At 40.4% G+C, this 12,346-nt stretch overlaps 1 protein-coding gene across 2 annotated transcripts in view; it reads right to left on the reverse strand.

The window, feature by feature from the left end:
- Nucleotides 1–12,346, reverse strand: part of SH3YL1 (SH3 and SYLF domain containing 1) — a 61,703-nt gene that overhangs the window by 34,441 nt on the left and 14,916 nt on the right. For both annotated transcript variants that reach the window (XM_070374956.1, XM_005886713.2), the window contains exons 2-4: nt 6,611–6,721; nt 3,686–3,799; nt 775–839 (exon numbers count right to left, since the gene is read on the reverse strand). In XM_070374956.1, coding sequence (XP_070231057.1) covers nt 775–839; nt 3,686–3,799; nt 6,611–6,721 — 290 coding nt within the window. The remainder of the gene's footprint in view (nt 1–774; nt 840–3,685; nt 3,800–6,610; nt 6,722–12,346) is intronic.

Genomic DNA, 12,346 nt, shown 5'->3' on the forward strand with positions numbered 1-12,346 from the left:
CAGGCTGTCATTCCCTTCTCAGGAGATCTTCCTGACCCAGGGACTGAGCCCGCGCCTCTTATGTGTAACCAGTACTGGAGGCAGGCTCTTCACCAGCACCACCTGGGAAGCCCAGGGGCAGAAGAACAAATGCATAAAAGCAGAGCTTAGAAAGACACTGGCTGCAATTTGGGAAGAAAAGGATTCGGGAACATTAGGAGCTGTGATTTACCATCACTAGCAGTAAAACAACAGATGAAAGGTTAACATCATGCAGATGCTTGCTGACGGAGAGACCTCTGAAAAGGCGTGTGTACTGCTGTAATTTCTAGTCCATTTGACAGAAACCATAATTAGAGCAAAGTTACAAAATGAAATAATACAAAGACAATTCGTACTTTAAAAATTTGAAGTAATTTGAACATTAGTAGTAACACAAACTGGATTTTGCCACAATGATGATACATAACGTTAAGCTGTTTGCACCCACGACTGCAATCAGAAGCCAGAAGCTGCCAATTAAATTTTGTCAGATCTGAGAATAACTGCTCTTCAGATGTGCTAAAGATGGGAACACATGAGATGGTAAATGGAAGAAACGCTGCAGCCAAGGAAAGAAAAAGAGACAAATGATAAACATTACATAGTTTTAGGCAGAGATTCAAGAAAATAAAGGGGAACAATTGCGGCAGGTGGTAAAACAAGAACAGCAGGAAATCTCAAACCCCTCATCTTTCACGTATCAGCTGCTTCTAGAGACTAAGGCAACTGTACATACACACAGCACTCACTCACCTCTATTCCTAGTTCAAATCCGCCACCAAGCCCAGCTATCCCGATGGCTGAAGGCGCAGACCATTCTAATAGAAATAAACAAGCAATTACTCTAACAATAAAACTCCTTGGCATATAAATATAGAGAGGAAAAATGCTAAAATGTGAATGAACAGTATTTATTTTTAAAATAATGAGACTTTGGCATTTTTGCCTATGTTTTTAAATGTTCTTTAATAAACATATATAATTTTTAAGTTAAAAATGTTTGAAAGGTGTTAGATATGTATTATGAGCCTCATAGACTTACAAGTCTATGTTTTCCAATCTTTCCCTATAAATATGCATAATACCAAACTACTGAATTCTCACTGATTAACTATACATAGCATTTGATAGTTTCATCACTATTTATAATGTTTTGCAAAATAATTGAACTGGAATTCTAGTCTTTAGTTAGAACTTTATCATAGATATGAGAGCAAAAGGATTCAAAACAGTGTTATAATCACTTCTAAGGGTAACATAATACTAAACTGTTTCTACTGTAAGTCTCTGAGGGCAAAAACCGGTTTTGACACCCTTTGTGCCTAGTAGAAGCACAATAAACAGATAATCAATTCAAGATTAAGAAAATTCTAACAAGATACATAACCTGACATTTGGAAGCTCAGTAAAATAACTCCATTTGCCATGATATGGTACATTTCAGGACTATTTGTGCATATTTCCTGATGTAGACACAATTATGTTAGACAAGTCTAGAGAAAAGTAACCGGGGGGATGGGGGTGATCTTGCTGGAGCACTTCAGGAAGACGCTCCATAGCATCCTTGCTGTCAGATACCTCAGATGACAGGCTGGTGCCTGAATGCATCCAGAACTCATCTGTCTGGGCTTAGGGGGGGGTTGACTATAGAAATTAATGTCTTGTAACCCCAAAGTTGTTTTCCACTTCCTCTGTTAGGGACTGTCCCTGTTTAAAGACCACCCACCTGGCCAGGATCCAGGGATATGCTTGCCTTACTGGCTGGCTTTTGAAATACTCTCTGCGGAGTGACCATCAGCTAATTGGGAAGATGGGAGAGAGAAACTTGGGTACTTAAACTAGTTGGTGGGTCCCCCTGAGGTTCTGAGAGGAGCCCCAGGGTGGATAGCTCCTCCCCTTTTCTGACAGGCACCTGTCCACCACAGCGCTGACCTGCAGGGCAAGATGGGGGAGTTCTTGCAAACCTGGAGCCTAACAGTGGACTCAATTTGAATGTGCCTACTTGTCTGGTTGTACTGCTGAGAATCTGCCTATGAAAATTTGGGTAACGCGTGTCCTCCTGAGAAAAAGAGAATTTTGTCATTTTGGTTTCATAGGAAGTCTGGAGCTATGAAATCTGAAGTACAAACTCGCAGGCAAACTCTCATTTACCGTGGGGACACTTCACAGGGGATAGTAAGTCCCACTGACACATGTTCCAGAGCTGTGCACCCCACAAATGCCCAGATTTATCTACTGCAAGTGGATGGCCCATGTTCTCTCAGCAGAAAATTAAATTACTGACACTAAAAAGAGCTATGAACAGAAGTGAAGTGAAAGTCGCTCAGTTGTGTCCAACTCTTTGCGACCCCGTGGACTATATAGTCCATGGAATTCTCCAGGCCAGAATTCTAGAGTGGGTAACCTTTCCCTTCTCCAGGGGATCTTCCCAACCCAGGGATCAAACCCAGGCCTCCCACACTGCAGGGGGATTCTTTACCAGCTGAGCCACAAGGGAAGCCTGACACATTAACACATTAACAGAAAAAAATGTGTTCAATTATATAACTGAACAGCTAATGTTAAATTCATGTAATAAGGCTGTTAGATGGTTATGACACACCTGGTGGTGGTTTAGTCACTAAATCATGTCTGATTCTTGCGGCCCCATGGACTATAGCCTGCCAGGTTTCTCTGTCTGAGGGATTCTCCAGGCAAGAATACTGGAGTTGCCATTTCCTTCTCCAGGGGGTCTTCCCAACCCAGGAATTGAACCCTGGTCCCCTGCACTGCAGGCAGATTCTTTACCAACTGAGTCACGAAGGAAGCCCCTACACATTGCTGCTGCTGCTAAGTCGCTTCAGTCGTGTCCCACTCTGTGCGACCCCATAGACGGCAGCCCACCAGGCTCCCCCGTCCCTGGGATTCTTCAGGCAAGAACACTGGAGTGGGTTGCCATTTCCTTCTCCAATGCATGAAAGGGAAAAGTGAAAGTGAAGTCGCTGAGTCTTGTCCGACTCTTATTGACCCCATGGACTGCAGCCTACCAGGCTCCTCCATCCATGGGATTTTCCAGGCAAGAGTACTGGAGTGGGGTGCCATTGCCTTCTCCGGCCCCTACACACACCTACACACATTTCAAATATGATAAATGTTGGTTCTTGAGATTCAAGGCAAATGTATTTTGATGTCATGTCTGAAAAATCAGGTATTAGATTTCACACCAGAAAGTAAAGCCAAATTATACTAATCTTGATATGATTCTGCCCTGGGGATGGATATTCTTTAAAATGTTTCCGTTTTTAAGGTCTCCTACAGGAAAAATGGGGTAAAAGCTTACAAATGGTCTTTCACCTTATCAGCTTCCATAAAACATTAGAAAACAGTACCCTGAAGCTGAGGAATAAGAATGCATATTTGACAAGAGAAATATAATGTCAACGTTTAGTATTTGCTCCACGGAAGGACGAGAAAATACGCAAAGGCGGGGGAGCACCTTCTGGTGTTCTGAGAGGCTCCCGGGCTGGCCGGCTAACAGAAAACCCCCCGGGAGCCGCCCAAGGGAGGCGGTGCCGGTGGAGCCACAAAGCCTGCCTCCCTCCCTGGGACGCAGCTCACAGCGGAAACGGAACACAAGCGTGGAGGGGGGCTCTCCGCTCCTCCCGGTGAAGAGCCGCTGACTTACTTCCGTCTGGAAGGCGCGCCAGCACGATCCCGCTGCCTCCTCTCGCCGTGACCAGAAAGCCAGCCTTTATCACCGACAGGATCGCGAGGCCCTTGGCTTTGGCGATGACGTGCGCTGCAAAAGATGAGGGCAGGGTGCACCCCGACGGGTCAGACCTGGGCACGGAGCTGTGCTTCCCGGACCCGGGCCCCCCGGTAACTGAGGACAATCCACCCCAGGAGAGCCTGAAGCCTTTGGTGGCCCTAACCCGACAGGAGAGGTGCTCAGAAATTCTGCGATGGCCACAAGAAATGAGAGCCTGGAATTGTGCTGATGTCTAGCAGCAGGGGAAATAATTTGGAGATTTCAATTTAGAACGTAATGTATAATTTTCAAATTTATTCAAAGAAATTAAGATCTACAGAGTATTAAGGAGAAACTTAAACAGTGACTGATACGCCGTGTGTGTGGCAGAGTGTTTGAGCTTAAAGCCACATCACTGAGCTCACCTGCTAATAATATGAAAATCTGGATTCAAAACCAGAAAAATTTAATGATTTTGCCACTTAAAAAAGGCTTTTAACTTTACAAAATGATTTGATCAGTATTTGAATAACACATAACTACCAAAGCACTGAAAATATAATTCCATTTACAAAATATTGGTTTATTCACATTTCAGGGAAGTTCTTTCCATAAAAGCAAGGTTATTAACATAGGTCCCACTAAACACAGTGTCTCACTATTTGGTGGATTTATTTACACAATAGTACATCTTTCAAATAACAAAGGAAGCCTTAAGACTGAAATTATTCTTGGAACCCAATACTACTTTTAAGGTAGTTTATCATCATTTTAGTCATATATTATTTTGAAGAAGTCAAACCAAATAGTGTACTCAAATACACACAAAAGACTTTGTATGTATCCTTCAGTCCTTAGGAGACACTAAATTTCGAATACAATTATGCATACCATTTCAAAATTTAAATTAACAATAGACCCTCAGAGATGATTCAACCAAAGGCACCAGGAGGGTGACACACAGACTGTCTGCAGCTGCTGGTCCTGAACCAGGGTCAGAAGTAATGCTGTTCAGAGGGCGGCCTGCTGAGGTGCCTGAGCTCCATTTCTAAGGGGTGTAACAAGGCGATGATGACGGACAGCTTCGTTACAGCCAGGAGCCTTGTTTATACAGCACAACTGGCAGGCCATCCTCAACACCGCACAGGCGTTCCCACTGCTTTTACAGTGAGCTCCGCCTCTGTTCAGAAACATTAAACAGAACCAAAGTAGATTTCTTTAATGTACACATTTCAAATGTCAGGTGTGTTTTTAATATCTTATCCACCCAAGTTCAGGGACAGTAAACTACCAACAATTGCTAAATAATTGTCCAGTTAGCTCTTCATTTGTAACAAGGATGGATCGATTGCAAATTTACTCTCTAAATTCAGTCTCACATCTCAGAGCCCTTACACCAGAAAACTGTGAACTCACAGCCAAGGAGGCATAAAGGGCTGGGCATTCTGTTTTAGAATGCTTTGAGACTTCATCTCCTGTTCTGTAACAGAGCTCCCGGTTTAAAGTAAACGTAGCGGCCCTCCCTCCGCGTCCCATGGACAGGCAAGGCTTGGTCCCCTGGCGGCTGGGCCTTCCTGCCTCCCACCCCCACCCTCCACTCGCAGTCCGTATACCCTGGGAGCAAGCTCTTCTTCCTAAGGCTCCTATGTAAATAGATTTTCATTTTCTGAGTGACAGCCAGTGAAAGGGAGTTGGGTGACCTTTAACTGGAGGCAGAAAAGGCAAGACAGAATTCTGCTGGACAAAATCGTTGAGACATAATCCATACCCAGATATTTTTACGGTAGGAAATACACTTTATCTGTAAGTTGGGCTAGCCTGATATGTAGCTGATATATATCAAGAAATGTCTTCTACCTCCTGCTTCAGAACAGAGCTAAGAAAACTCAGATTTTTCTGGTTGGATTTCCTTCGAGTCCTATGCAGTGCTTCTCAAATGCATGTACCTCACTGGAGATCTTGTGAAAAATGCGGATTATGATTCCTTAGGTCTAAGAAGAGCCCGAGGTCCTGCATTTCTAACAAGCTCCCAGGTGATGCCCGAATGTTGTCCAGTCTGCTCTTTGAGTATCAATGCTCTAAAAAGCCCTGTTTTCTTAAGATGAGAGGAGTGGCTAGGCCAAAATAAGAGCAATTAGTATTATTATTATAACAACAAATTAGTAATTTTTAAAAACATTTAAAGACCTGTTAAATAACTTCAGAAAATCTAGCTTAAGAAATTAAACTCCTTTCTTTAATGAAGGATCAAAGTCCTGCACTAAGAGGGAAATTTGCCTTCCCAAGCTAGTTTGCATACGAGTCTCTTAGCATCAGATAAGTATTTTCTGAAACACCTTTTGGAAACAACGGGTAGTAGTAATGAACAGACAGTGGTCCCAAAGGCTTGCCTCTGGACCAGGTCTGATGTGGCCCGCATGACTACAGGAGAATCACGGAGTCTGATTCAGCAGGTCTAGGGAGCTTAGGAACTGAGGTTTCGGACCCCAGGAATACAGATTTCTGGTTGTACTGGAAATCAATGATTAGTCTTCTTAAACCACTGTAAGGTATAACTATCTTATCTAGAAAGAAAAAACACAAATTTAAAATTTATTTATGAGATTAGCTAGTGAGTTTGCAAAGCCCTCAGAAACTGAGGACAAGGACCTGTGAGTTTGAGGGAAGTGGCGCTGGCAAAGGACAGGGAATACTCACAAAAGGGGAAGGAGCAGGAAGGCAGGCAGGAGAGCAGGCGGGGCGGGGAAAACAGGCCCAGAGCAGAGAGGTGGTCTGAGGACCTGTGCGCAGTCAAGGGTTGAGAAGATAATTTGGGAAACAGAGCAAATGCAGAAGTGGAAAGTACTCATATTATTCACCTACCAGGGATGATCTTATCAGGTCCATTTCTGGAAGTTATTTCTGTGAATTCTCTTAGAATTTTAGCAGCCTTTTTTGCTTCAGATTTCAAATTGGAAGGTATAGGGTTGTTCACTAAAAGATTAAAAAAGTGATTTTAATGAAAAAATCTACTAAATAGAAGTTAGAAGTTTGTTGTAATTTCATTTTTGTCATACACAATTAAGCATTAACAAACTGTATCCTACCAGACAAAAGAAATAAATTGAAAATCTTTACTTGGTAATCATTTCATCTCTATTTTCCTAATAAATTAAATTCACTCTGAGATTGGGAAACCTTAAACTCTCAAAAATCTTAGAAATTTAAAATCACGGCGATCTAAAGGATCTTAAAAGGACTTAGCAACTGAATAGCAACAGTTTGGAAGCAACACAGGCTAAGGTGGGTTCTCTCCCACGATGCAGCTTCCAGGCAGAAAAGCGGGAAATCTTGGCCTTCATTTCCCTCCCCTCAGGAATCCTAGATCCATTTGCTGACATTCAATGTAAAAACTGATGCTCTAAACACCTCCCCCAGTTTCTGTTTACACAAATGGCAATTCCAACACCAGCTTCTGCCTTTGAAGCTCTCAGTGCACTTTTGTTTTTTTATGATGAGTAATATTAATATCCTTCCATTTCTGTCAAGTCTTTTTTTAAAATATTTCTTGTCTATTTAGGGAGGGTATTTCTGTTTCTTATTGATTTATATATTAAAGGAATTAACCTTTTTTTCTAGAATACAAGTTACATTGATTTCCTCTTTGTCATTTGTCTTTTCAATTTTCTTATAATAGTTTTTCTACTTTTTAAAAAATGAAATCAAATTCATATCCTCTTTTAAGTCTGCTGCTACTGCTGTTGGTGCTGCTAAGTCGCTTCAGTCGTGTCCGACTGTGTGTGACCCCATAGACGGCAGCCACCAGACTCCCCCGTCCCTGGGATTCTCCAGGCAAGAACACTGGAGTGGGTTGTCATTTCCTTCTCCAATGCATGAAAGTGAAAAGTGAAAGTGAAGTCGCTGAGTCTTGTCTGACTCTTAGAGACCCCATGGACTGCAGCCTACCAGGCTCCTCCGTCCATGGGATTTTCCAGGCAAGAGTACTGGAGTGGGGTGCCATTGCTTTCTCCGTTTAAGTCTAACAAGTATTTTTTTTACTAAATAAAGTAGTCTTCAAATTCATTTGGAAAAATAAGCAAGAAAGGCTAGAAGAAAATGTGTGAACCGGGAAAAAGAAGGTGAAAACCTCCATCTAACATATTATAAAGCCTCTATAAGTTACCTCCTGGTGATACAAATATGGACAGAAAAATCAATTTTACAAAATAGAAAATTCAAAAATTGGCCCAAATGTATAAGGGAATTTAATATGTGATGAATACTGCATCTCAAATAAATGTGGAAAAGTTATCTTACACAATAGTCATCCTTTGGGGGAAAAAATCATCCGCAGTGTCACACTACATGAACTCCAAATCTATCAATGATTCAAAATGCCAAAAGTCAAACCATAAAAGAATTAGAATTATGGGAGAATTACTTTTCAAATTCATAGTGTAAAGGCCCATGAATTTTGAGACGAAAAGTTAAAAAAAAAAAAAAAAACAAATTATGGCATAAGTGCATTGTAAAAATAACAGAAAAAGTATAGGTATGCAAATACTGAAGAAAAAAGACACCCCTACCACTGAGATGCACCAGTACCGCTGTCTGCATTTAGCATGGCTTCAGTTGGTTCCTACTGTTAAACAAGTCGATTATTTCATTTTTAGTTTTTATTGATACCACTGTTGGATAGTAATTATCTTGAGAGAATCTTAGGAGTTGGAATTAATGACTTAAAAAAATTTTTAGGCTTTTTTCCATTATGAAGTCGCCTTCTAAAAACACTCTCCAACCTTAGAACCACCAAGTGTTACCATGAGACGTGTACTGTCACCAGGGAAGCAGCACAGGCGAGGTGGGCACGTCAGAACAGGACGGCAAACTTGTGTTTATCCAACACCAGCCAACGTCTCACTCGTCTCATTTTGTTTTGCGTATTTTCTGTTGGTGCTCTCTGCCTATCTTTCTGGTCCTATACTCATTTCTCTATAATTTTCATGTTAAAATCTCATGTCGCAAGTTTCCATCTCAGCTTCTTGTTTTTTACACTTTTATGTATAGTTTCTCAGTATTTGTTTTCATTTATGTGGCAATATCTCTCTGGGCTTTCTACCATTATCATCTTTCTATTATTGTGACTAAAAGTCTTACTTTAAGAAAAAAGTTACATGAGTATTATTTCAGATTTTCTTTCAGAGCTTTCATTTTACATTAAATATTTGACGTACTTCAAACTTCGTGTTTGTATAGGATGTGAAGTTAGAACCTAATATTTTAAACATATATGACACAATTTATTGAATAAACCACAGCACTTAATTAACAGTGCTACATTCACAACAAAAGAAAGGAGTATTCATATAAATATATATACTCATGTTTAAAAATATATGACAGAGATGACACAGTAGATTAATAAATTGTTCTGGGACAACTCTGGGTCATTCAAAGGAAAACAAAATAAAATTAGATTACGACATCATATCATACAAAAAATTCAGTGTAACTGAAGGCCTAAATATTAAAAGCATAACTTTGTACTTTTAGAATAAAAAGAATAGGGAGTATCTTTATGATCTGAGGATGGAGGAATGGTATAAACAAGGCACAAAATAAAGGGAAACTACAGATATATTCAACTACATTAAAATGTAAAAAGTTATATATCAACATACATTTAAAAATAAGAATATAAGCCACAGACTGGAATATATTTGTCATAAGTATAAATGACAGAGATTTAGAACCCATAATATATAAAGATATTTTACTTTTTAATACATTTAAATGTATTTACATGTATTATGATTGATATAATTTATGGTTAATTGATTTATTATAATTACAAATCATTGAATTGTTCAATTTTGTATCTCTATCATATCCTTAGTATTTTTTCTTTTGTTATTTAAAATTTAGAGTTCTTCAGGTAGACTTTTTTAAGTCCATCTTTGGTTCTGCACATTTTGCTTCTTCAATTTCTTTTTTAAAAAAAAATTTATTGGAATATAGTTGATTTACAATATTGTGTTAGGTTCTTCTGTACAGAAGAGTCACTTACACACATATTTATCTACTTTTTTTTAACACTCTTTTCCCATATAGGCTATTACAGCATATTAATCAGAGTTCCTGTGCTACACAGTAGGTTCTTATCATCTATTTTATACGTAGTCAAATGTATATGTCAATCCCAATCTCCCAATTCATCCCTCCCTACCCTTTAAGTTCTGGTAAGCATAAGATTGTTTCCTACGTCTGTGACTCTGTTTTATAGAGAAATTCATTTGTACCTTTTTCTTAGATTCCACATATAAGTGGTATCATATGGTATTTGTGTTTGTCTGACTTACTTCACTCAGTGTGGGAATCTCCAGGTCCATCTATGTGGTAGCAAATGACATGATTTCATTCCTTTTTATGGCCGGGTAATATTCCACTGTATATATGTACCACATCAAGAATATATAAAGATCTTTTAATATCAAAAAATATGAAATTACTATAGAAAATTAGGCAAAATATTCAACTACTAATCCGCAGAAGAGACCACCATGGCCAATAAATACATGAAAAGTGGATCAAACTCCTAAGAAACCAGGGACGTGCAAAGCCAGACCATAATGCGTGATCGTTTCTCGTCCTCTAGGTGGACAGCAACGACCAAGGCCTGCAGTGCGCATATGCAGGCCGGGCAGGGGCACGGAGGGAAGCCTGTGGCCTGCTGGTGAGGTCCTGAGGAAGGGCAGCTGCTGTGGGAGCTCTCTGAGGACAGCAGAGATGACCCACCAATTCCACACCTGGATGCACTCACGGAGACACTGGTGGCTGGGCGGGACGGTGGCCCCAAATTCATGTCCGCCGGGTCCTGTGAAAGGGGTCTCACTTGGAAAAAGGGCCTTTGCAGGTGTAACTAAGTTAATCCTCCAGACTCCCCAGGTGGTCCCTAAGTGCAAGATGACTATCCTTAAGCAGACAGAAAGGGTGAGACCTGGAGAGGAGGGGAGGCTGCACTGTGCAGCCGCCAGCCTGGAGCCCGCGGGCTGGGGAGAAGGCGGGCCTTCTGGAGACATGGGGCCCTCCAGGTGCGGCCGCTGACTCCACACAGGAGGCCTCCCCTGTGGGAGACGACCTGCCTGTTGCTGTGAGCCAACCAGTTCTGGGTAGCTTGTCATGCACCCAGGAAACCAGTTCTACATGTGTAAGAAGGTTCATTGAGGCAATGCTTTTAATAGCAAAATAGTAAGAATAGCACATAAAACCAAACACTTTCAAAGCAGGAAACAAATTCCGCTCAAGAGGAGGATGGACATACCTAGCTTGGTATAGTATTGAAACTGTATTCTACACAGAACTTCAAATAAGCTAGGTTTACATGTATCAGCATGGCAAAATATGAGTATTGAGAGGAAAAGCAAGCTACATAAAGACATATAGGGCATCACACACATGTAAATGTTTATATAAATATATATAAAAATCAAGTATAATGATACTTGCTGTGGGGTGTGGGGAAGGCTTATACAGGACGCTTGCTGGAAACTTGTACTGTGTATAGTAAGTCATGGAGGTAAATTGTTATTCTCAATAGTCCTTTGTATGTTGTATGTATGAAATATTACATAACAAAGATTGCTCAGCATAAATTGAATATTGAACAATTAAATATTTAATGTAGTAGTGGAAATGCATGACTCCAGCTATTAAAAAAAATGTATATTATGAATAATTACTCCATACATTATCTTCTGTTTAAAATGTGACCTCTCACAATGAACATGTCTTGTATGAAGAGGTGTAGAAAAGTGAAAAATATATCCTTACATTTTACACAAACAAGAGTATAGACAGCCTCCCCTCCCCTGGGCATGTTTGGATACACACAAACACACACACAATTCACAGGATAGGGATTGGGTGAGTAGCTACACACTAAATGTTCAATTATTATCATATGCATTTGTGTATCGTTGCCAATTCTTAAACTTTAATTTTAGGAACTAACGTGCAGTTGCTCTTCGTCTCCCCAGTCATGTATTTAAAATCACACTGTCCCATTTCGCTGATGGTACTAAGATACTGAAGGGCTGATATTCTCAGTACTCTGCTCTCACTTTCAGCGGTGGATATGAAGCACAAAGACGAACACAGAAAAATTCTCAGAAGACATAATTTTTAAATAGGGAAGCAATCTTAAAACACCCATTTAAAAGTATGTCAATGTACTAGTGACTTTAAACATTTCCTATTATCAGTGCTTTGGTTAAACAATCTGGATTTAAAAGGTCTTAGAAAAATATATAACCTAGAAAAATTCCTAACGAACATATTTATGTAGCTATTTGGGCCATTAAAGTACATTTTATAGAAGTAGCTGTTAGTCGTGACTTGACTAATGTTGTGTTACATTGCTTCAGTCATATCCGACTCTTTGTGACCCTAAGGACTGTAGCCCACCAGGCTCCTCTGTCCATGGGATTCTCCAGGCAAGAACCCTGGAGTGGGTTGCCATTTCCTTCTCCAGGGGATCTTCCTGACCCAGGGATCGAACCCTCGATTCTTATGTCTCCTGCATTGGCAGGTGGGTTCTTTACCACTAGAGCCACCAGTAGC

The sequence above is a fragment of the Bos mutus genome, chromosome 8 (genome assembly GCF_027580195.1).
Source record: "Bos mutus isolate GX-2022 chromosome 8, NWIPB_WYAK_1.1, whole genome shotgun sequence".
NCBI lineage: Eukaryota > Metazoa > Chordata > Mammalia > Artiodactyla > Bovidae > Bos > Bos mutus.